This window comes from Lithobates pipiens, unplaced genomic scaffold (assembly GCF_037356315.1).
Source record: "Lithobates pipiens isolate NorthernLeopardFrog02 unplaced genomic scaffold, aLitPip1_a1.2 Scaffold_28, whole genome shotgun sequence".
In the NCBI taxonomy this organism is placed as follows: domain Eukaryota; kingdom Metazoa; phylum Chordata; class Amphibia; order Anura; family Ranidae; genus Lithobates; species Lithobates pipiens.
Window position 1 is genome coordinate 133,342,081 of NW_027507789.1, and position 26,397 is coordinate 133,368,477.

The 26,397-nt window shown below is 45.0% G+C and overlaps 1 protein-coding gene across 3 annotated transcripts in view; it reads left to right on the forward strand.

Annotated features, from left to right (window-relative positions):
- Nucleotides 1–26,397, forward strand: part of CFAP97D1 (CFAP97 domain containing 1) — a 504,236-nt gene that overhangs the window by 231,493 nt on the left and 246,346 nt on the right. For all 3 annotated transcript variants that reach the window (XM_077459589.1, XM_077459588.1, XM_077459587.1), the window contains exon 3: nucleotides 7,830–7,948. In XM_077459589.1, the coding sequence (XP_077315715.1) occupies nucleotides 7,830–7,948 (119 nt within the window). The remainder of the gene's footprint in view (nucleotides 1–7,829; nucleotides 7,949–26,397) is intronic.

Here is a 26,397-nt window from a genome sequence, read left to right on the forward strand (position 1 = left end):
TATAACAGCTTACCTGTAAAATCCTTTTCCTTGAAATACGGCTTAGCTACAAAACTGAGGTACTCCCTGTAGGGGGAGGGGTTATATAGGGAGTTAGACTTCCTGTTTAGTGTGTGCCAGTGTCCATCACCTAAGGGTGCCCTATATAACCCACATAGTAACTACTATGGCTCTGTGTCCCATGATGTACTTCAAAGAAAAGGATTTTACAGGTAAGCTGTTATAAAAAAAAAAATTGTTTTACTCTTGGCAGCCAAGTACAGTAGCATTGAACCTGGGATTCACTAACCTGTTTTTCTTCTGTGCTTTGTATAAACATAGAAAATATTGTGCAAAAAGAGGTAATACAGCAAATAATATTCTGGACACAAAGAAATTTCAAAAATATTTAATCTAAAAGCTATGCAAAACCAATATCTCTGTAGTGATCAACACAAAAATGTTTGTGTGAAAAAATAAATTGAACTCATATTAAACCATAATAAACAATGTGCATTAACAATCCCATAACATACAATTATTTATGCTTAACAAAGAAAAAAAACTTCAAAGAGAAATATATAAAAGTCCAAATGTGAAATTTTCAAATTGATGAAAGCCCATGTGTAAGAAACCCAAACCACTTCACAGACAAGTGGGCCAGTTCCCTTACCAAACAGTAATGATATCCAAATGATATGATATATAACAGCGCAGAAATCATCCAATTTGGGGGCCACTACTCCACCGCCTCCACTGTCCTTCACTGGTTATCCAAAGCCAGCACCTGGGTAGAAGAAAGAACAAAAGACCTTAGAGCATAGTTGCCAACATTTCCATAATTTGGACCTTTGTCCCATTCTTACCTTTTCCTGGGAAATGTCCCAGAAAATCGCAGTTTTCCCAGCCTTTTATTTATTTTTGGCCGCTAGAGGTCCACGGCCGGCGCTAAATTGTCTCACTCGCCGCCATTTTACAGAAGACCAGCTATTGTGATGAGGAAAGAACATAACGAGCTGGTCTCTGGATTGGCATGGAGACCATTCACCAGCAGTGGCGTCATTACCTGGGTGCAGAGGACACAACTGACCTATAGGGGCACTCCACTGGCTGGGGACACATGATGTATAGGGGGACTCCGCTGGCTGGGGACACCTGATTTAAGGGGGGACTCCGCTGGCTGGGGACACCTAATGTAAGGTGGGATTTCACTGGCTGGGGACACCTGATGTAAGGGGGGACTCCTCTGGCTGGGGACACATCATGTAGAAGGGGGACTCCACTGGCTGGGGATACCTGATGTATAGGGGAACTCCACCGGCTGGGACAGCTGATGTATAGAGGGACTTTGCTGGCTGGGAACACCTAATGTAAGTGGGAACTCCACTGGCTGGGGACACCTGATGTATAGGGGGTACTCTGCTGGCTGGGGACACATGATTTATAGGAGGACTCCACTGGCTGGGGTCACCTCATGTATAGGGGACTCTGCTGGCTGGGGACACCTGATGTAAGGAGGGACTTCGCTGGCTGGGGGATCCTGATGTAAAGAGGAACTCCACTGGCTGGGGACACTAGATGTAAGGAGGGACTCTCTGCTGGCTGGGGACACCTGGTGTAAGGGGCGACTCCTCTGGCTGAGAACACCTGATGTATAGGGGGACTCCACTGGCTGGGAACACCTGAGGTAAGGAGGGACTCCGCTGGCTGGGAACACCTGAGGTAAGGAGGGACTCCGCTGGCTGGTGACACCTGAAGTATAGGGGGACTTTGCTGGCTGGGGACACCTGATGTATAGGGGGACTCCACTGGCTGGGGACACCTGATGTAAGGAAGAACTCCGCTGGCTGCTGACACCTGATGTAAGGAGGGACTCTCCACTGGCTGGGGACACCTGATGTAAGGAGGGACTCTCTGCTGGCTAGGGACATTTGATGTATAGGGGGACTCCACTGGCTGGGGACACCTGATGTACAGGGGGACTCCACTGGCTGGGGACACCTGTTGTAAGGAGGAAATCTGCTGGCTGGGGACACCTGATGTAAGGGGAGACTCCGCTGTCTGGGGACACTTGATGTATAGGGGGACTCGACTGGCTGGGGACACCTGATGTAAGGGAGAACTCCACTGGCTGGGGACACCTGATGTAAGGAGGAACTCTGCTGGCTCCTTCCCTCCCTATTCCTTTTTTTCTCCCTCCATCCCTCATTCATTTCAGACTCAGACCACACCCCTTTGAGCCACGCCCACTATTTTGTTGACACCAAGCCCATTCTTCTCTTTAGCGCTCCCCAAGCACCACATTTTCCATTCCCCACTTCATCACACCTAAAAACGAATGCCCCACCCCCCAAAATTATAAGACTCCGCCTGCAGACAAAAAAGCGTCTCTATACATTTTTTTTACATGATTTATTAAAAGTAGATATAGCATATAGTGGATATATATACATAACATTTGATGAAATCTAGGGGATAACAATTAAAAGAACAAACAAGAAGTAGCACGGCCACCATTTTGCTGCATCACTTCCGGCTGGAAATGAGGAAGTCATCAAAACACCATCTTACCAATGACAACCTGTTCAATACCAATGGCAATTCAACCCACCAAGCAGTAATAAAAATAAACAAACAGGAAGTGAGCAAGCAGCTATCTTCTCGAAGGCACAGCTTGTATAAATTTGCTGTCCCCTCAAAATAACTCAACACACAGACATTAACGTGTAGACCGCTGGCAACAAAAGTGAGTACACCCCTAAGTGAAAATGTCCAAATTGGGCCCAATTAGCCATTTTCCCTCCCCAGTGTCATGTGACTCGTTAGTGTTACAAGGTCTCAGGTATGAGTGGGGAGCAGGTGTGTTAAAGAGGGATTCCACCAAAAAAAAATGATTAAAAGCCAGCAGCTATAAATACTACAGCTGCTGACTTTTAATAAATGGACACTCACCTGTCCCGGGTTCCAGCGATGCCGGCAGCTGAGGCCGATCGATCGCTCGGCCCTCGGCTGCTGCCGCCACCATTCTAGGTGAGGGAATCAGGAAGTGAAGCAAATCGGCTTCACTTCCCGGTTCCCTACTGCGCATGCGCGAATCGCGCAGCGCAATAGGAATTCTCCGTGCTGTCTCTGAGACCCGTGTGTGTCCCAGCAGACAGCGCGGCAGGGCAGGAAATGGCGTAGACTCCCACGGGAGTCTATGCCCGGAAGTGGGTGTAAATACCTGTCTTTGACAGGTATCTCCACCCCCCTCCCCCCTGAAAGGTGCCAATTGTGACACTGGCGGGGGGGAGGGATCCAATCAGCGGAGGTTCCACTTTAGGGTGGAACCCCGCTTTAAATATGGTGTTATCGCTCGCACTCATACTGGCCACTGAAAGTTCAACATGGCACCTCATGGCAAAGAACTCTCAGGAGATCTGAAAAAAATAATTGTTGCTCTACATAAAGATGGCCTAGGCTATAAGAAGATTGCCAAGACCCGGAAACTGAGCTGCAGCACGGTGGCCAAGACCATACAGCGGTTTAATAGCACAGGTTCCACTCAGAGCAGGCCTCTCCATGGTCAGCCAAAGAAGTTGAGTACACATGCTCAGCGTCATAGCCAGAGGCTGTCTTTGGGAAATAGACATATGTGCTCAGACCATATGCCGCACGCTGCATCAAATTAGTCTGCATGGCTGTCATCCCAGAAGGAAGCCTCTTCTAAAGGTGATGCACAAAAGCCCGCAAAAGCCCAGAAAGCCCACAAACAGTTTTCTGAAAACAAGCAGACTGAGTACATGGATTACTGGAACCATATCCTGTGTCTGATGAGACCAAGATAAATGTATTTGGTTCAAATGGTGTCAAGTGTGTGTGACAGCAACCAGGTGAGGAGTACAAAGACAAGTTTGTCTTTCCTACAGTCAAGCATGGTGGTGTGAGTGTTATGGTCTGGGGCTGCATGAGTGCTGCTGGGACTGGGGAACTACAGTTCATTGAGGGAACCACGAATGCCAAAATGTACTGTGCCATAGTGAAGCAGAGTATGATCCCCTCCCTTCGGAGACTGGGCCTCAGGGCAATAGTCCAACATAACGACCCCAAACACACCTCCAAGACGACCACTGCCTTGCTAAAGAAGCTGAGGCTAAAGGTTATGGACTGGCCAAGCATGTCTCTAGACCTAAACCCTATTGAGCATCTGTGGGGCATCCTCAAATGTGGAGGAGCGCAAGGTCTCTAACATCCACCAGCTCCTTGATGTCATCATGGAGGAGTGGAAGAGGACTCCAGTGGAAACCTGTGAAGCTCTGGTGAACTCCATGCCCAAGAGGGTTAAGGCAGTGATGGAAAATAATGGTGGCCACACAAAATATTGACACTTTGGGCTCAATTTGGACATTTTCACTTAGGGGTGTACTCACTTTTGTTGCCAGCGGTTTAGACATTAATGGTTGTGTGTTGAGTTATTTTGAGGGGACAGAAAATTTACACTGTTATACAAGCTGTACACTCACTACTTTACACTGTAGCATTTCTTCAGTATTATAAACAGAGCAGTTCAGCGCTGAAACAAACCCCCCTATTAGTACTATATAAAGTCTCTCAAGATAAACAACAACATAAAAAGTAAAATGATACAAAGTGAATGAACAGTCTATGATGGTACTGATCGACAATCCTTCATTCTTCTCAGTGGATAGAATGCATACTGATATCCTTAATCACCAGAAAACAGGTGCTCCCACCACCAGACAGCCAAACCGCTCACCTTAAGGCTAGGTTCACATTGCTGCGATGCGGGAACGCCGCGAATCCGCGGCGTTTTCCCGCATCGCATACCTCCCGCCGGCAGTTCACACTGCCCTATGCGGACGGCTGGGGGTGTCAATGTTATGTTAATGACACCCCCAGATCCGTCGGCATATCGCAGTGCGATCTGCCGACTCGCACAGGAATCGGATCGCATGGTGTGAACCCCCATGCGATCCGATTCCGTTGCGGACCCAAAAAAGTGTCCCGTGCGAGTTTGCTGCGGGACCGCTGTGAGTTCAGCCATACTATCTGTATGGCTGAACTCGCAGCGCTACGGAGATCGGATGTGATTTGCTGTGCGAATCACATCCGGTTCTCCCCCCGCAGCGGTGTGAACCCAGCCTCAAGAATTGACCCCTGACTGAACAGATAGGTCAAATGGATCATTCACCACTGCCAGTGGTCATATACCAGGATTCAGGTGGATCAAAAAGGTGTAACTCAGCTCCTTGGATATCACAGCGTTGTCATCAATGATGGCTCAAACTCCCCACATGGACATTATAAAATAGAAAAATATATATAGTGCAGACCGTATAGATAAAAAAACGAATTCTATTGCCAATAGACAGGTACTCACATTAGTATTGTCACATTAAAACACAATAAAATATTTACAAAAATATCAGGGGTATACTAACTTTTGTGAGATGCTGTATATACTAGATATGTGCATTTGTTTTCGTCTGAATGCATTATCGCCCAAATTTCAGGTATTTTCGTTTTCGTTTTGACAAACGATAATGAAAGCGCAGAATCCGAAAAACGAAAGATCCGACATAAATAAATGCTTTATTTTTGTTTTCGTTGTTACAACAGTTCGATATAGAATAGGAGATTCAACGTGACTCTGACAATAACAAGGTCTATTGAACCTGTGGTCGAATGTGCCTAACCTTACCTCTATTAGTCCAAGATTATATAGAGAAAAGATTAGACAGAGAGAAAATATTCAACATAGAGAGAAAAGATTTGACAGAGAGAAAAGATTCTGGAATTGGGTGGGGGAAGTAAAATAAAAATAATAATGATGATGATGATGAATGTTATTGGCTGATTGTGACCAAAGAGGAGGAGCAGTAAAATAGCTAGAACTAAGTACACAAGTACAGCCAACTTACTTTCACTTATGATTGCTAGCAGAGAGAGACACACACACACTGAATCATTTCAGAAGACAGTCAATCTTAGCTGGTCCGTTTGAATTGTCACTTGTCAGAGAACCTGAATTATTATTAAGCATAAACACAGCAGCAGAACAATAGTGAAGCAAGCTACAGTTCAACTTAGCTTTTTCCTAATAATCGCTATCACCAGTTTCTGTTTGAACGAGTATATAATATCTATATATACAGAAACACTTGTAGATGGCCCAGGAATGTCCTCCAATGCCTCCATGTTGCCCTTACAATGGGTTGCCGCCATATTCGTTATTATCAGTCACTCACTATCTGACACCTGACACCGTGAGACTTAGACCATTCATTCAACGCGAACGACGGAGATTCGACAAAGCAACGAAAAACACCCGTTTATAATAATATTCGACGGAGCATCGAAACTGTACGACGCTGCAATCGTACATTTCCGGAGTCAAATGCTCCGCCTATATGCTATATAGAGTTTAGCAGTTCCGTCAAATCTTCTTTATACAATCGACAGACACCATAAGCCTTCAAAGACAGATTCGATCGTAATTCATGTGGATTTTCGGACGAATGCAATTTTTGAACGAAAAACTAAATAAATAAAAACGAATTTCGGGAGTAACTAAATAAAAAAAAATTTCCGGAGGAAAACGAAATTCCAAAACGAAATATTTCACTCTACACATGTCCAGTATATACCATTGTTAGTAGATGCTATACATTTCACACAAGCCAATCAATATACACTTATTGGGATTGTTTTTATCAAAGACATGTAGCAAAATAAATTTTGGACAAAATTTATGAAGAAAGCAGAAAGTTAAATATATTGGGGTTTTTTCAAAACTTTTGGTCTTTTTTTTATTTATATTGCAAAAAATAAAAAACCCGGTGGTGATTTTTTTTTTTTTTGTTAAAATGAAAAACGTCTGTAAATGAAACGCTGCTAAACGCAATTTACCGCATTTAGTAGCGTTTACAAGCTGCACAGGCATTTGGCGTTTCATCTGTCTGTGTCCATTTTTTTGTGTTCCAAAAAAAGTTTCTAAACTCAACTGCTTAGAAATTACTATAAACGACACAGTGTACATGTACTGATAAGATAACATAGAGGAGAGTTCAAGGGCAGCTAAAAAAAATGCCCAACTGCTCTTAAGACCACTTTCACACTGAGTGCATTTTGCAGGAGCTATAGCGTTAAAAATAGTGCCTGCAATCCGCCCTCAAACAGCTGCTCCATTGTCTCCAGGGTGAAAGCCAGAGGGCTTTCACACTGGAGCGGTGTGCTGGCAGGGCATCAGGAAAAGTCCTGCCAGCAGCTCTTCTTTGTGAAGGAGCGGTGTGTTTACTGCTCCTCCTCCACTGCTTCCCATTGAAATCAATGGGGCAGCGCGGCTATACCACCGGCAAAACGCTGCTACTGCGGTGCATTGCGGGCGGTTTTAACCCTTTCTCGGCTGCTAGCGGGGGTTAAAAGCACCCTGCTAGTGGCCAAAATGCGCCGCAAATCCGCTGACGCTATGGGTGCCGGAGTGTGAAAGGGGTCTAAATGTACATTTACCAGCAGCAGTGTACATGAGGCCTAACTGTTATTAATACTAAAAGTAATGTCCCAATCTACATTGTGACCGAACTGGCTGTACATTTTTAAATTATATATCCATCGAATCTCCAAACGTGAAAGCACTCACATATTGTTACTCACCCTTCAATGTGGGGAAAACATATTGGCAAAGCACAAGGTGAGGGTTAAGGAGGTGGTTAAGGGTAAGGAGTTCATTTTATTAATGCTAAAAATTTATGTGGCAAAATTTCTGGTGCTGAAACTCTTTTGTCCAATACAATGAAGCCCGTTTTAACAATTTAACAGATCGCGTTTTAGCCTTATATTTTTACTTGCAGATGGAACAGGAAAGACTGGCTGTGATAGAGCGAGATAACCAATTCCTCATGGAGAAGATCAGTCACATTATACGCACCAGAGGTGGAGTTGACAATTGGAATACTTCTTATGTACAAAGGCAAGTTATGCTGTTATAGAATTTAACCACTTCAATACAGGGCACTTAAACACCTTCCTGCCCAGACCAATTTTGAGCTTTCAGCGCTGTCGCACTTTGAATGACAATTGCGCGGTCATGCTACACTATACCCAAATGAAATTTTTATCATTTTTTTCCCACAAATGGAGCTTTCTTTTGGTGGTATTTGATCACCTCTGCGGTTTTTATTTTTTGTGCTACAAATAAAAAAATACCGAAAATTTTGAAAAAAAAAATGTTTTTTTTTTGTTTCAGTTTCAAAACTTTGTAAATAAGTACGTTTTGTCCTTCACGGATGGGCACTGATGGGGCTACACTGATGGGCACTGATAAGGCGGCACTGATGGGCACCAATGAAGTGGCACTGATGAGGTGGCATTGATGGACACTGATAGGCAGCACTGATAGGCGGCACTGATAGGCGGCACTGATAGGCGACACTGATAGGCGACACTGATGGGCGACACGGATGGACACTGATAGGTGGCACAAATTGGCACTGATAGCTGGCACGTATTGGCATGGATGGGCGGCACAGATGGGCATGGGTAGGCGGCACAGATGGGCATGGGTAGGCGGCACAGATGGGCATGGGTGGGCACTGATAGGCGGCACAGGTGGGCACTGATAGGCGGCACAGGTGGGCACTCATTAGCGGCACAGGTGGGCACTCATTAGCAACACAGGTGTTATACTGTACTAATGGATGCCAATCAGTGCCAAACAATAATGCATGCCAATCAGTGATGCCCATTGTGGGCACTGATTGCCATCCATTATGGGCACTGATTGGCATCCATTGTGCCTGACTGGCATCCCTGGTGGTCTAGGGAGGATTACCTCTGCTGGGCATCCCTGGTGGTCTGGTGGCGTCCCTGGTGGTCCAGTGTGGGCATCCTCGGGGGGGCTGTGCTGATAATCGATCAGCACAGACCCCCCCTGTCAGAGGAGCAGCCGATCGGCTCTCCTCTACTCGCGTCTGACAGACGCGAGTGAGGAAAAGCCGATCACCGGCTCTTCCCATTTACACTGTGATCAGCCGTGATTGGACACGGCTGATCACGTGGTAAAGAGTCTCCGTCGGAGACTCTTTACCGAGATCGTAGTTGCCGGGTGTCAGACTGACACCCCGCAACAACGATCGCCGCGATGCGCGCCCCCGGGTGGCGTGCAGCGGCTCATAATCCTGATCACGTCATATGACGTCCGGTTAGGATTATGAAACCACTTTGCCGCTGTCTATTTGTAATAGGGCGGGCGGCAAGTGGTTAAGCAAGATTGGAAATGTTGACCACATTTTTCATTTTTCCAATCGTGGTAATTTAAAGCTAAATTCCTGGAATTCAGCTTCTATGTAAAAACTGCAGGCATACCATGAGTTAAATCTAATGAGGTGCCTTTCACTTCCTAGACCTATCTCTATTCACATCTGACAGGTTTATTGTGCTCCAGTAAGATAGCTATGTGAACTTATTCACAAAATACAAAGGTTTCTGTGATTGGGCAGCAGAGAGGAGGGGCAGGTATAGCTGCTCTATGTGTTTTTGTCTCTTCTCACAGTTGGGGTGTAACCTCTGGGAGTGCAATAAACCTATCACAAATATCTATTAGGGATATGCCTTGGAGGTGGTATGCATGCAGTGGACTTAACTCACAGGGGATCAATTACCAAGATTCCCGGCAAGTATGGGCACTCTACATTTAATAGCGGCCAATTAAAGTCAATTAAGACTTCAACTGGGTGGACATGCAAATGGAAAAGCACGATGATGCTGGCGAACATGCCTGTCACACATATGCGGGAATTGTTGAAGTCAATGGGGCTCAAATCTGCAAAATCAAAAGTCCTCATTGAAGGCTTGTATTATTATTTATGCAGGTGGGGGGCTTATCGGAATCTGGAAGCCCCCTTTAACAAAGGTGCCCCTAGATCCCGGCTCCTCCTATGTGAATGAGTATGGAGTACATTTTACCCCTACCTATTCACCAAAAAAGTAGTGTAGTGTGACAAAAGACAATAGCCAGTTTTTGGCAGGTGGCTATACCTCACATGTGTGGTTTGAGCAATGTTTACATATGCGAGCGTGACTTACCCTTGCATTCGCTTCTATGCATGATCACACAGGGACGGGAGCGCTTAAAAAAAAAAAAGTATTGTTTATTTTACTTTCATCTTTTATTTTTATGTAATAGTGCCTTGTGGGGTTGCTGTGTGTTTCAGCATCCGCACATCACTCTGCTTGGTCAGACATCCCTTTTAGGCACACTTTCTCCAGTCAATGAACGGTCTCTTGCATGTTTTTGTTGTTTTTATTAGGAAATTAAACTTGGATGGGGAAACGGAACATGGGATGCCCAAATGATGAATACTTCTAGTTGAAATAAAGGTAATTGAATCCAAACTGACAGTCTCTTCTACTGCATATGTCCTCGGGCACACTACTTGAGATCACTTGCTTTCCTTCACTGTCCAATTCTAGATTCCTGTCACTGTTAGAACATGGCTAGGCCTCACTCTGAATAAGTCCTAACATTTTCCTAGTAGCCATTTTAGATGAACAAGATAATTGTGCTAACTAATCCTTGGTGGACTACTGCTCTCAGCACATCCGATGCCAATCCTGCCAACCCTCTTGGCTGCAGCGACTTAACTTCAACAACACCGCAGTCTCCACATCCAATCCTGGCATGTCTCTCCAAGAGCTTCTCACTGTGCTTCTCACTCACCAACCCAGCATGGATCCCTCCTGAATGACTTTCCTGGCCGTGTTCCCAATGTCTCCCGTCTGCTCCTCTTCCAGGACACCTCTCAATGACACCTCTCAATGTAAAGAGAGGCTCCCTCCCAGCTCTTGAGCTCCAGGCCCGAGGTACACCCCCCTGAAAGGGGGTCCCTCAAGGCCCACCACAGCCTAACATGTCACCATCTCAGTTCTTCCACCTGACAACTCCTCCCACAACGGGCTGACCATGGGTATATATAGGAGTCCTGCCCCCTGCCAATCCTAGTTGGGGATTTGTCAGGGCTCCCAAATACATCCCATTTCACTCCAGCACTCTGCCCTACCTCTTTTCCAGATCCTTCACACTGGAAACAGAAGAGACGCCCAAGAGCTGAGGCACATGTCAGTCACCTGCTGCTACACTAAACCACTCCTGTTCTGACTAAACTAAAAGGCTATAAACTGTATCTCCAGCTTCATATAGGGCTTACACAACCTGGTGATCCTTTTATCCCCTGCATAAATTCAAACAGTTTAACTCAATAAATAAACTCACTGTTGAAAAAACAGGCAATGAATACTTTTGAATTTTCCATTTAATGATGGATATTCATCAGCGAGGGTGTGTGGCCGGATGTTAATGGGAGTGAGTACGTGTGAGGAGTGAGAGCATGGTGCTGCTCTACCCCTCGTTACCCTGCCTATTCTGATATCCCCGTTCTGATCCTCCCTGGGTTACCTGATGCTGCCTAAGGCTCTTCAGTATACAGCGCTTGTATGGCTCTCATGCTCTTATGCTCAGGCACATATTGTTTAACTGCTTGACTGTTTAAACTGAGCTGCTGTGGTTTGTTACCTTCAAGTTCGGGTGGTTATGGCTGGAGCACGGGGACTGTTGCTGTCCGTGGGCTGTTGGCAGGCTGTCGGAGCAGGGGCCGAGAGTCTCGCTGGGGATCTCGCGAGACCTCGAGCGGCTCCTGGGTTCCCGTGACGCTGCGGTGCTTCTCCCTCCGCTCCGTTCGAGCTTGGTGCGCGGACACGTGTGGCGTGTCTGGCACCCTAGGCTCTGGGCGGTGGGTTGGCTGGCGCGCGGTGTGTAGGTGAGAGGGGACTCCTGTGTAGAGCTCCCTCTAACCCGCTCTCCCCCCTTTGCTTGCTGCTCTTTGCCTCCCCTCCAGACTAGCTGTCAGAGTGGCTGGTGAGACGAGAGGCAGTGAATTGGAAACTACACTGACAGCGCGGCCTGTTTAGTCTTCTGGGGAAGAGAGAGGAAGATCTGGATAACTTGGATGCCCTGCATGGACCTATTGAACGTTATGTGGCTATGAATCAGCAACCAAGATAAGTGTTTCTTTTCCTTTTTGTTCCTAATTACTATTGAAGTGAACTACTGACTGGAACGGCTGTATTTTTAATATATGCTGATATACACAAATACAAATATTTTGCTATAGCAGTGAATCTGTTGCTGCAGGGTCATTGCTGGGGCTGGAGGTCAGATGTCAATCAGTATTGCCCCTTTTGATAAGTGAGTAAGTGTCATTTACACAAGGAGAGACGTTATAATATTTCTGTCCCCTCCCCCCCCCCCCTTTTTTTTTTTTTTTTTTTTTTTAAGAACGTGTTATATTATCTTTTCCCTGCTTGATCAGTTGATAAGTGGAAGTTGATTACTTGCAAGGTGGGTTCGTATGTGGCCATCTAATTTAATCATGTCAAGAAAAAGATCCCCTGAGGAGCAAATACCCGCAGAGGGTCAACAAATCACCCGTGCCGCTAAGGACAAAACCAATCAAATGGCGGCAGCGGCAAAATTGGAGCGTTACGCCCATTCTGGCCCAGCCTCACCCAGCAATTCAAGTTCTCAGCAGTATGGCCACATACGAACCCACCTTGCAAGTAATCAACTTCCACTTAATAAAGACACCAAAAACTCTTCTGCTGATAAAAGGAGTCAAGGCCAGTCTCTGGCCAACCCCACTTTACCAGCTGCTAAATTGGGGGGCAACAAGGGAGGGGGGGGGAAACTAGCAATAGCAACAATAAATCTGGAAACAACGCTAAGTAGCTCCCATGTACCGATGCCGGGCAACCTGGATGAGGAGCCCACATTAAGAGACATTTTGAATGCAATTAAGGAATGTAAAGATTCGATATCCAGTTTTGATGAACAGTTAAGATATATAAAGGAGGAACTATTGTCTATGAGACAGGAATTGAATAGGACTATACTAAGAACTACCGAGCTCGAGGAACGCATGGGTGCGATGGAGGATGAGTTGAGGCCTGTGAGGCTGGAAATTGATTCACTTAAAAAAACAGTTACTACACAAGCGGATAAACTCGACGAGATGGAGAATAGGAATCGAAGAAACAATATCAGGGTGCTAGGTCTCCCTGAACACTGTGAGGGGACTAATCTGATAGGTTTTCTTGAGGGGTGGTTCCGAGAACTTTTTGGGGCGGCAACATTTACCCCGATATTTGCAATAGAACGGGCACATCGTACCCCGGTAAAAACCCGCCATATGGGGGAGCGCCCTAGGCCTATAATGCTTAAGATCCTTAATTATCAGGATAAAGTGTCCCTACTGCGAGAGGCCAGAATGAGGGGAGACATTAGGTTTAAGGGAGCTAGGGTTTCTTTGTATCCTGATTTTTCCCCTGACCTTCAGAAAAGAAGAGCCAAATTTATACCAGTCAAACGAGAAATGGTTAAATATAAGTTAGAGTATGCACTCCTCTATCCAGCTCGCCTAAGGCCGCGTACACACAGGCGGACTGTCCGTCCAACTAAGTCCGTCAGACAATCCGACAGACAGTCCGTCCTACTTTTGAATGAACGGACTTGACCACACACGATGAACAGACAGTCCGCTGAAAGCTTGCGCGATGACGTGTACAGCACGTACGACGGGACTAGAAATACGACGTCCAATACACTGCAATGCAACCTTCGGCCGTGTAAATCCTTTCTGGGCATGCGTCATACTTAGTCCGTCCAACTTGCCTACTCATGAGCGGACTGTCCGCTGAAACCAAAGTTGGACGGACAATATTACGGAAATTCCGAAAGACTTAGTCCGCCAGACTGTCCGCTGAAAAAGTCCGCTGAAGCCCACACACGAGTGGACTGTCCGCTGAAACACGTTTCAGCGGACCAAGTCCGTCAGACAGTCCGCCCGTGTGTACGCGGCCTAAGGGTGACTGCATTAGGAAAGACTTTTTTTTCAACGCGCCAGAGGAAGCATCCCAATGGTTAGATGAAAGTAAAAAGGACCTATAAATACACATTACAGGGCAGTTAGGTGGATTTCAAGGGATTCGGGGGTATATATTTTTTGGGGGGGGGGGTGGGTAGGAATAGGGGGTAAGCTGGTTGCAAATTTTTACATTGGTATTGTGCACAATGTAGGTGGGGGGCAGGGGTTGAGAAGTAAGGGCGTGTGGAGTACAAGTAGGTATTTGTAGTGGGGGACAAAGGGTTCCCATGAGTGGGTGAAGATTTTGGGTGAAAGCACTCAGTAGGATTGGTATGGGCGAGTGGTGGGAGTGTTGTAAGAAGGCCACAAATGTACCCCTAGGGGGTAGCCCTATGGGGCGAGGGGGGTGGGAGAAGGAGTTTGGTAAAAGGAGAGGTGGGAGAGATGGGATGGGAAGGTGGGGAAAGGGAATAATAACAAAAATAATACAAGGATACACAAATTTAGAGATGCACTATTTAGAAGGGGATGGGAGAAAATATTATGCAGCATATAGGATACACGTATGTAAACTTAAGGGAAAAAGGGGAAAGTTTTGTGGTATTATTATTTTTGTATATTTTTTCACTTATTTTTTTACTTTTTTTTTGTTAAAACTGCTCAATATATGGGTCATTAAGTAGTGATGCAGGCAAAAAGGATTAAGATAATATCGTGGAATGTGCGGGGTCTGGGAGATCTGACCAAAAGAAAAGTCGTTTTGTCAGCCCTAGAGGGCAAAGGACCCTGACTAGGGATGAGCCGAACACCCCCCGGTTCGGTTCGCACCAGAACTTGCGAACGACCCCCGCGTTCGGTACGAACGTTAGAACCCCATTGAAGTCTATGGGACTCGAACGTTCGAATTGGAAAGTGCTAATTTTAACGGCTAATATGCAAGATAGTGTGCTAAAAAGGGTTTGGCGACCTGCCTCCTGCCTCAGGGGACATGGGTCACTGCAAAAAAAAGTTTTAAAAACTACCGTTTTGGCGGGAGCAGTGATTTTAATGACGATTAAAGTGAAAAAAAAAAAGTGAAATATTCCTTTAAATATGGTGCCTGGGGGGTGTCTATAGTATGCCTGTGAAGTGCCACGTGTTTCCCGTGTTTAGAACAGTCCCTGCACAAAATGACATTAAACGGAAATAACACCATTTAAAACTGCTTGCGGTTTTAATGTTATATCTGGTTCCTGCAATATGGTTGAAAATCATTCAGAAAAATGGCATGGGTAGCCCTCCCTGCCCATTACCAGCCTATTTGGGTCTTGTACACATATTAAGGGGAACCCCGTACCCATATTAAAAAAAGGAAATGCGTGTGGCCCCCAGGCCCTATATACTCAGAACAGCAGTATACAGGCGGTGCAAACAAGACAGGGACTGTGTAGGTTTGTTGTGTTAAGTTGAATCTGTTTGTCATTTTCAACCGGTACATTTTTAAAGTGTAGCTCCAGTCAAAAAAAATATCTTTAAGCTTTTTGGAAAACATAGGGAAGGGTTATCACCCCTGTATAATTTTGTTTTGTCGTCCATCTTTTTTCATCTCACTTGCTGCTGTCTCCTTGCGTTTGCAAGTAGGAGATGTTTGTAAGTTGGATGTTTGAAAGTAGGGGCCTGCCCTATATTATAGCGGTATGTACTGGGTACAGAGCACGCAGACTAGCTCTATTATTAACCACTTGTTAGCCCAATGTTTGCATAAAGTGAAAGATGAAGTTATGCTGAGTAAATAGATATCAAACATGTCACTCTTCAAAATTGCACATGCCCGTGGAATGGCGCCAAACGTCGCTACTTAAAAAATCCCCATAGGCGACGCTTTAAATATTTTTTTACTGGTTACATGTTTTGAGTTGCAGAGGAGGTCTAGGACTAGAATTATTGCTCTCGCTCTAACATTCTCGGCGATACCACACATGTGTGGCACATGCGAGCACATGGGGACATGGGCGCTTTAATTTTTATTTTATTTTTTTATTGTTCATTTTACTTTATTTTAGTTTGACATTTTTTTTCCCAAAAATATATTTTTGATCACTTTTATTCCTATTACAAGAAATGTAAACATCCCTTGTAATAGGAATATGGGATGACAGGTCCTCTTTACAGTGAAATCTGGGGGGTCAATATGACCCCACATCTCACCTCTAGGCTGGGAAGCCTGAAATAAAAAATTAAAAAAAAGATTCTGGCTTTGATCGTACTGGCGAGTTGGTAGAAGCACCAGAGGGCGGTGAGGGGTGGGGGGCGTCTATGGCTGGGTACTTCAGGGTATCACCGAGTATGGCTGGGTATCTCTGAGTATGGCTGGGTATGGCAATTTATGGCAGGGTATTACAGAGTATTGGCGGGGTATTGGCGGGGTACTACAGAGTAATAGCAGGGTACTGCAGAGTATTGGGGGTACTGCAGAGTAATGGCGGGTACTGCAGAGTATTGGGGGGTACTGCAGAGTAATGGCGGGGTACTGCAGAGTAATGGCAGGGTACTGCAAAGTATTGGGGGGTACTGCAGAGTATTGGGGGGTACTGCAGAGTATTGGGGGGTACTGCAGAGTAATGGGGGTTACTGCAGAGTAATGGGGGGTACTGCAGAGTAATGGCGGGGTACTGCAGAGTAATGGCAGGGTACTGCAGAGTATTGGGGGGTACTGCAGAGTAATGGGGGTTACTGCAGAGTAATGGGGGGTACTGAAGAGTAATGGGGGTTACTGCAGAGTAATGGGGGGTACTGCAGAGTATTGGGGGGTACTGCAGAGTATTGGGGGGTACTGCAGAGTAATGGGGGTTACTGCAGAGTAATGGGGGGTACTGCAGAGTAATGGCGGGGTACTGCAGAGTAATGGCAGGGTACTGCAGAGTATTGGGGGGTACTGCAGAGTAATGGGGGTTACTGCAGAGTAATGGGGGGTACTGAAGAGTAATGGCAGGGTACTGCAGAGTAATGGCAGGGTACTGCACTGCAGAGTAATGGCAGGGTACTGCACTGCAGAGTAATGGCAGGGTACTGCACTGCAGAGTAATGGCGGGGTACTGCACTGCAGAGTAATGGCGGGGTACTGCACTGCAGAGTAATGGCGGGGTACTGCAGAGTAATGGCGGGGTACTGCAGAGTAATGGCAGGGTACTGCACTGCAGAGTAATGGCGGGGTACTGCACTGCAGAGTAATGGCGGGGTACTGCAGAGTAATGGCGGGGTACTGCACTGCAGAGTAATGGCGGGGTACTGCAGAGTAATGGCGGGGTACTGCAGAGTAATGGCAGGGTACTGCACTGCAGAGTAATGGCGGGGTACTGCACTGCAGAGTAATGGCGGGGTACTGCAGAGTAATGGCGGGGTACTGCAGAGTAATGGCAGGGTACTGCAGAGTATGCACTGGTATTGCAGAGTATTGGCAGGGAATTGAGGGGTTAAATTCGGTGAGGAGCGATGTGGGCACTGCAGATGCAGCCCACATCGCTGCTGACACCGATCTCTTTCCCCTCCGCTGTACCGATCGGTACAGAAAGGGGAGGGAGGAACAGGCGTCATAACATGACGCCGGTTTGTTTCCAAGTGATCACTCCGTCATTTGACGGAGCAATCACGTGGTAAACGTCCGCTATGAGCGGCCGTTTACCGTGATGCGCCGGGTCCTATGGACCCGGCGGTCACGGATGCTCTCGAGTGCGCACACCTCGGGGCACGCGAGAGCAGAATTCTGGGAGGCCGTTAATTAACGGCCTCTCTGAGTTAAACAACCGCCCTGAAGCCGTTAATCGGCAATGGGCAGTTGTTAAGTGGTTAAAGCTAGATCACTAGCTATATAGGTGAGGTGAATATAGTGGTGTATACTGCAGTCAGGGCACAGACAACAACCACTACACAGCAGCAAGATAGGAAATCAGCCAAAAACGATTGGTGTGTACTGTGTTGAAGGTACACAGAACACCCACTGCTTCAGATGCAAAGTAACACACTACAGGAGGCCGCCTTAAAGGCGGCCTTATATAGTGTGGGGCGTGCACTACACAGTCTGAGCTATGATTGGCCACAGGCAGGATGCCTGTGGCCAATCATGGCTCTCCTCGCTGCCGGCGCTGCGATTGGCCAAGCATGCGGGGTCACAGTGCATGCTTGGCCAATCATCGGACAGCAATGCACTGCGCCAACGCAGTGCATTGTGGTCCGCGCGCGCGTCACTCGAATTTTGACGCGAACGGCCAAAACGTTCGGAATTCGCCGAACGCACGAACGGCCAATGTTCGAGTCGAACGTACGTTCGACTCGAACACGAAGCTCATCCCTAACCCTGACTATTGTGTCTTCAGGAGACGCATTTAACGGGTGACGTGTTGGTGACGACTCGGTGTTTACAAAGTCGGAAATTCCAGACCCAGTTCCATTCCGTATTTTCAACCTATGCAAGAGGGGTTAGCATCCTTGTTGATAAGGCGGTCCGGTTCTCCTGTTATAACAGTCGCATAGATGCAAAGGGTAGGTACATTTTTTTATATTGTCAAATTGAAAATAGTCCCTACGTGATAGCCAACATGTATGTCCCCCCTCCATTTAAATTGGAGATTCTATATGAGTTACTATCTTTTGTAATAGATAAACCCGGTATCCCTGTGATAGCAGTAGGAGACTTTAATGAAGTCTTGGATAAGAATCGTAAATATATCAACAGTGAGAGATGCAACGAGGCTAGCTCATTTCCTACATGAAGTTGGTCTATGCGATGCATGGCGTATTCGGTATCCGGGGGAGCGACAGTATTCTTGCTACTCAGCATCTTTCTCTACTCTATCGAGACTTGATATGGCTTTGGTGAATAGTAGTGCGTTGCCACGAGTGGATGAGGTAGAATATGCCCCGAGAGGAGTCTCGGACCACTCCCCCCTAATATTGACACTCTGTGTAGGTAAGAAACAATATTCTGGCCAATGGAAAATTTACCCTTCATGGTTGGAATTAATGAAGGATACTGATCGGGTGACAACTGAGTTAAAGGAGTTTATCTACGTTAATACGGGTACAGCATCAGCGGGTGTCATGTGGGACTCTTTAAAGGCATTTTTAAGGGGTCTCTTCATCCAACAAATTGCTAGAAATAGGGCCGAGACGAAAAAACAGGAAGAGGAAGCCATTAAGGCGGTGTCACTGACAGAAAGACAGTATATTATTAATCCGAACCCTATTACACAGAAGGCTTGGCTTGATAATCAACAAGAGTATAGGATAATTACCAGGCGTAAGATGGATAATAGACGCATATTGCAGAAACAAGCAAATTTTGGGGAGGGAGAGAAAGTGGGACGAATATTGTCTTTGCTGGTTAAAGCAAACAAGGCCCCCCCAGCGATATTATCGATTAGGACTCCAGGGGGAGAGACCACTTCCGAATCATCCACTATTAATAATACATTTTATCACTATTATAGTTCATTATATAAATCCCAAGGGGGGAGTGAAGGGGGAGATAAGGCTGCTTTTCTGGGGAATTTAAATATGCTAACAGTAACACCAGAAGATTTAGTAACATTGGAGGCCCCAATCACTATTGAGGAACTCCAAAAAGCGGTGGCAGAGATGCCCAACTTAAAAGCACCAGGGCCCGATGGACTACCAATCGAGGTCTACAAGAGATATGGAGAGGTCCTGCTGCCACAATTGCTGGAGACATTGAGGCAGGCCTGGGAGTGTGGAATTTTGCCTTCCTCGATGCTGGAAGCCACTATAGTGGTTATTCCTAAAGAGGATAAGGACCCTATGGACCCGGCCTCATATCGCCCGATCTCGCTTTTGGGGTCGGACGTAAAAATCTTAGCAAAAGTGCTCGCAACACGTTTAAAAAGAAGTGTCCATAAGCTCATTCATCCCGATCAGTCGGGCTTTATCCTGAATAGATCCACCAGTGTTATCATCCGTAGACTCCTCTTGAACACTCAGATTCCGGTAGATAATGGAGGCTCCAGAGCAGTTTTGACTCTGGATGCAGCCAAAGCATTCGACTGCCTCGAATGGGTATACTTATTTAAAGCGCTTACTAGATTTGGGTTTGGACCAAATTTTATTAAATGGATAAAATTGCTCTACACTGATCCAAGAGCGAAAATTTAAATTAATAATGAGCTCTCTGAGACGTTCCTGTTGGAGCGAAGCACAAGACAGGGGTGCCCCCTCTCCCCTCTATTATTTGCTTTGGCAGTGGAGCCTCTGGCTATTGCCATTAGGGCCTGCCCTAACATACAGGGATTTAGGAGAGGACAGTCGGAGGAAAAAATCGCATTGTTTGCCGACGATATCTTGTTGTTCTTAGGGGATGTTCAAACCTCATTGAAAGTGGTAATGAAGATTATTGGAGAATTTGGTCTTATATCAGGACTAACCATTAACTGGGATAAATCCGCCTTACTGCCATTGGTAAGGGGGTCTGCTTGCGCTCCCCAGGATATCGTGAATTTGAAGCAGGTTGAGAAGTTTAAATATCTGGGGGTGTGGATTACTAGGGATGTAAACTCTTATCTGGAAGATAACTTATCCCCTCTCCTAGTAAAGCTAAAACAAAAGGCTGATATTTGGAGTCGCCTCCCCCTCTCATTGGCGTACCGTTGCAATCTGGTTAAGATGGTATGGCTCCCTCAAATTCTGTATTTTCTCCACAATTCACCGTTATGGATTGGGGAAAGGTGGTTTAAGAAAATAGAATCCTTATTCAGACTCTTTATATGGAAAAGGGGTCCCCCGAGGATTAGCTTGCGGACATTGCAGCTGCCGCTGGAAGAGGGGGGGTTGGCGATACCACATCCCAGACTTTATTATTTGGCGGCCCAGCTGCAACATCTAGCTGGAGCAATAGCAATAAATTAAACCAATCCCTGCCACAAGTTATTAATGCTAGGATGTCCACATAACACGCTTATGGAGGCGCTGGAGGCGAATTTGTTTAATATACACTGTCCAACGATTACTCAGGTTACTAAACTTTGGAAAACAGCCAAGGCCCTATTGGGATACCAGAAGGTATCCGTGATGGCCCCCCTATGGGATAATAGGAATCTGGATGAGCTATTTAAAGTTGAAAGATGTAAGGAGTGGGTAAATCAAGGGATATATAAATTAGCGCATATGTTCCAGGGTTCAGATATTAGGTCATTTGTTTACTTAAAGACCGAATTTTCCTTATCAAATCGCTAATTTTATAAATATCTCCAGGTCAGACATGCAATTCAGGCCCAATTTAGATCACAGGAGGTGCAGCTGATTCAGATCCCGGTGCTGTCCCAAATTATGTCTCGAGACACGCTTAAGGGCTTGATCTCGTTCCTATATACTAGGCTGGGGGATAAAGTATTAGATCGAAGCGGTACGATTAAAAGTAAAAGGAAATGGGAGAGGGACGTGGGCCCACTGTCCATACCCGATTGGGATTGGATAATGGAACAGGGAACCAAGGTCTCCATTTCTCCGTCACAGAAAGCCTCTCAACACTTTTTCTTTCACTGGGTATATTATACACCTAGGAAAATGTTTAGAATAGGGTGGAGGGACAATGATCAGTGTCCTAGATGTGGCCGGGCTGGAGATTTCATTCATATGTTTTGGAGGTGTCCGAAACTTTTTAGATACTGGATACGGGTTATAGAGAATATGAATGAAATCTTCGGTTTGACATTGGATGCAACCGTGAGGACTTGCTTGTTGGCTATACCGGAGGGATATACAATCCCTAAAAATATATTTATACCAGGCAGTGACTAGATGCCTTTTCCAGGCAAGGAAGTTAATTGCTCAAAATTGGCAGTCACATTTTAGCCCATTACCTGAAATATGGTTGGCTAATATAAAGAAAATAATTAGCAATGAAAGGGTTTTTTTTGTTAAGCAGGGTAATAGTAAGAAGTTTGAAAGGATATGGAGCTCCGGATTGTTGAAATTGGGGATTCCCCTATAAGTAGCTGAGATAGAATATGCGTCTCTTAGTGATATCTCTCCTAGCGACTTTTGCTATGTAGTCTTTTATTTAGTGTGTGCTCTCATGCGCTGAGGGGTGGGGGTGGGATTGAGCGGAGGGGGGGAGGGGAGAATATACACACCTAGGTGTAAAATAAGGTAAATAACTATGGTGGCAGTGGGGCATTGTTATCTTGGTTGCTTACTTGTTTTTGGATATATATCAACTTTTTTAAATAGAAAAGAAAAAAGGAAAGAAAAGATAAAAGAGAAGAAAATATTCGAATAAATAAGCCACAATGATGTGCAAACTGGGAGGAGAGAAAGATGAGCTCAAAGGTGAATTGAGTCTCCCGAATAAACTCACTGAGGTGGCAAAGAAAGAAAAAAAAAAAAAAAATGATGGATATTCATAGATAAAAAAATGGTGTTTTAAGCCACATGGAAAGATGTTACAGCATGGCGGAATACTGAGCAAATAAATCATAGAGAGGAAGGGGAGAGGGATATACAGAACTACGGTGGAAGATAGAGTTCAGCTAGACAGAAGAGAACAGAGCTTAAAGACACAGCAATAAAAAATCACATAGTGTAACACAAAACTCCCCATCTGAAAACTTTAGATTTCATAACCTTAAACTAATATATAAATTTAATAAGTCCAATACTGATAAATGTCCTGGAACAAGAATTCCAAAGTTCTGAGTAGAACCTGTAGATAGCAGCAATGTACTCCCTGCCATGCCAACAGCATGGCTAGTCCTTGCATAAGTCACTCACCTGGCAAAAAGAGTACTAACTCTGTAATTGGTCGAATAAAGGTTCGTGTCCTCCCTTGGTTACCTTGACTTCTACCTTCCGGACTTTGTTATCATCACTGGGCATAACTTTAGTAATAAGACCCATAGGCCACTCATTCCGACAAACTTCCTTGTCTTTTAGAATGATGAGATCTTCAACCTTAAGATTAGGCTTAGATGTTTGCCATTTGTTATGACCTTTGAAGGTTATGAATATACTCCTTCCTCAAGCGATGCCAAAACACATTGGCTTGATGTTGCACCTGCTTCCATTGATTGGCTCCTGTAGATATCCTTGAGTTTGATCTCATTTGAAGATATTACAGCAGTGCCAATATTTTGAGTAAGAAGTGAAGCTAGAGTAAGGATTACTGGAGCATCAGGATCTGAAGATACTGGCACTAAAGCTCTTGCATTCACTATGGCAGACACTTCAGTGAGAAAAGTACACAAAGTATCATGGGTGAGTGGTAAAGACTTGTGAGCCTACAAAATGGAGTCAAGAATTCTCTGTGCTACTCCAATCATTCATTCCCAGGATCCTCCCATATTTGAACAATGTGGAGGATTAAACAACCAAGTATATCCATTGTTGGCCAGGAAATTGTCCAATTGTAGCTCTTTACATGCTGCAACAAAGTTGGTACCACAGTCAGATCTCAGCTGCTTAACTGGTCCTCTGACGGAGAAAAACCTTTGTAGGGCACAGATGAAGGAAGAAGAATTCATAGACTCGATCACTTCTATGTTGCTCAGATGCTGAGACAGGTATACAATACAGCCCACCTTTTACTATTGGCAGCTCCACCACAAGTTCTCCGAGTGATGACGAACCTTGGGCCGAAAACATCTACTCTAACATAGGTGAAGGGTGGATCCGTACTTAGGCGATCAGCTGGGAGACTTGCCATTTGTTGCTGTTGATGTTTTCCTCTTAACTTGTGGCACTTGATGCACCTGAAGAGCAAGAAGGAGACACACATTTTCATACCAATAATTCACAAGCCAGCTGACCCAATGGCACCTTCTGTAAACTGACAGCCTTGATGTTGTACCAGTTCATGGTGGTGATAGACCAGAGGAGTAGTAACATGATGTTGACCTGGTATGATTATAGGATTCTGTTCTTTGCTGCATAATTTAGATTTCGTTATATGGCCACCAATTGTCAGCAGCTGACTGGCATCAACTACAGGGTTTAGATTGATGAGTGAACTGTTTTTAGACAATTCTGGTCCATATCTGATTCCTCTGAAATCTCCCGAATGCCCCCTGATACACCTCTTGTTGCACGCAATGGATAATTACCTCTTCTGCATGTGCAATATCTGCTGCGGTAAAGTGTCTAGAACAGTTGTGCCAACCATGACACTCTGATGCAGGGTTCTTCCCAAAGCAATGAGCAATATGAATTAGGCGTGCAATAGCTCTTACAGCAGATGACCAGGTGGAAAAAGGCTCAAAATGGTGTGACCACAGCTTCTGGTTTGTATTTACTGAAGTGTGTTGTGAGATGTTCACAGTTCTTATTTCCTTATCATCTTCAGGACTTACTAGCCCATAGGTGGTGTCAGTAGGGGGTGAGTAGGAGTCCTCACACAAAAACCTTAAAGGTGACAGCCATAAGCTGCCCTGAAGAACTGCAGATGACAAGGCTCTGGTCCCACGGTCAGACTTATGGCCACTCATTAAAATTAGAAGAAAAGAGGTTTAACCTTAAACTACGTAGAAGGCTCTTTACTGTAAGAGCGGCAAGGATGTGGAATTCCCTTCCACAGGTGGTGGTCTCAGCGAAGGGCATCAACAGTTTCAAGAAACTATTAGATAAGCACCTGAACGACCGCAACATACAGGGATATACAATGTAATACTGCCATATAATCACACACGTAGGTTGGACTTGATGGACTTGTGTCTTTTTCAACCTCATCTACTATGTAACTATGTAACACAGGGGCTGCCTTCATCTTCTTTTTTGGTTCTCTTGTGTTTGGGACTATTCAGAGCATCTGCTTTTGTTTTAGCCCCAAATCTCTCCATCTGAGCTTCCTCCACATCCTCCTGCTCCTCTGGTTCCCACTGCAATTCAGCCTCCATCTCGCCCACAAGGGACTCCACCTCGTTCTCCATATCAGCTATGACTTCTGCAAGCAGGAATTGACAACTTTGTGAGGGCTACTTTACACAAATTGGTGACAAAGCGCATTTGTCATTCATCATAAGCATACAACAAATGTTAAGGCTGATTATAGTCCTTGCCCATGGAAAACATATGACACAATTTTCAATGGTGGTGGAAATAAATACTACATTTAGGCATAATTTATGTAAGGGTCTGAGTCAGGAGTTATGTTTAACAACATAGGAAAAACAGACAACTTCTTTACATGAAATGGCATGTTTGGGAGTCAAACCAAGATCCTCAGTGCTGCTAGGCAGAAGTGCTAACCTGTTAACCACTGTGCTACAACATGTGACACCCTCCTACACATACAGGTAAATACTGCATTTCTTTGTACATATAGATGGTGGAATTACATTAGTTAGGAGTTATTCTTCTTGAGTTATTCTGTGATATTTGGGGGTTCTTGGTGTGTGAGCGTAGAATAATGATGTTATCCTCTGATTTTTGGGCAATACATTTTGATTACTGATGTTGGTACATATCAAATTTTTGGGCTCAAATTATGATCATTTGGAAATGATAAAAACACACACTTATTTTTAATTTGTATCAGCAATGGTATTGTTTGTGGTGTAAAGACAGCAAAAAGTGAGAGACACAGAAAAAAATATATTTTACCAAAACATGAAAACATTACACATTCTAGCCTTCTTAAAAACAAAATAGATGAAGAAGGACAATTTCTCTGAGAGAAAGATACATTTCATCTCAACATGAAAAGCACTTATTTGGGGAAGTTACAATTGTACCATTATAGTCAATGGCTTAAAGTGGATGTAAACCCACTCGAATCCTTTATAAACTACTGCAATATTGGTTATCTAGAAGGATATACATGCCTCCTGCATGTATACTTATCTGTCAAATGTCTCCCCTCTGTCTGCTATGAGACCCAAAAAAATTCAGATTTTGTGGGTGGGTCTGTTTTCCAGGGCTCAGTGGGTGGATTTGTGATGTCAGTAGACTCCCCGCCCACCTCTACACTGTCCTTATCAACATGCATTTTCTCCTGTGTATTTCTTACACTGAACTTCTGCTATGATCACTAACATCCAGTCAAAACCCAGAAAAGTCCCCACATGACTTCAGCATGCCAAATCACGCTGAGGTGTGGAACAGCCAATCCTTGCAGAGCTGCTGAAGAAAGGAGTGGGGGAGGGAATTAAAAAATAATGCATATCTTAGGTTAGTGCACGAGATATTTAAATCACCTGTCAATCACAGCAAGGGGGAAGAACGGACAAAGATTTCAGTTTGTTTTATTTCACTGAAAAAAGATATGAGGATTGCTCAGAGCTGGATTAACTCTTTTTGGGAAGACTGGGCACTTCTGATCTGAAATCCCATACTCTATATTGTGCCAGATAAAAAAAAAAATAAAAAAAAAGTTTGGGTTTACATCCACTTTAAACTTGCATTGGGCTGCATAACTCTAATTTTCAAAATCAAAAAATGCTTTTTAACCCAGAACTCATTTTGGTACTTGCTATAGCGCCCTGTAAAAAAAAAGGCATGTGAGTTAACTACTTCGCACCCACGC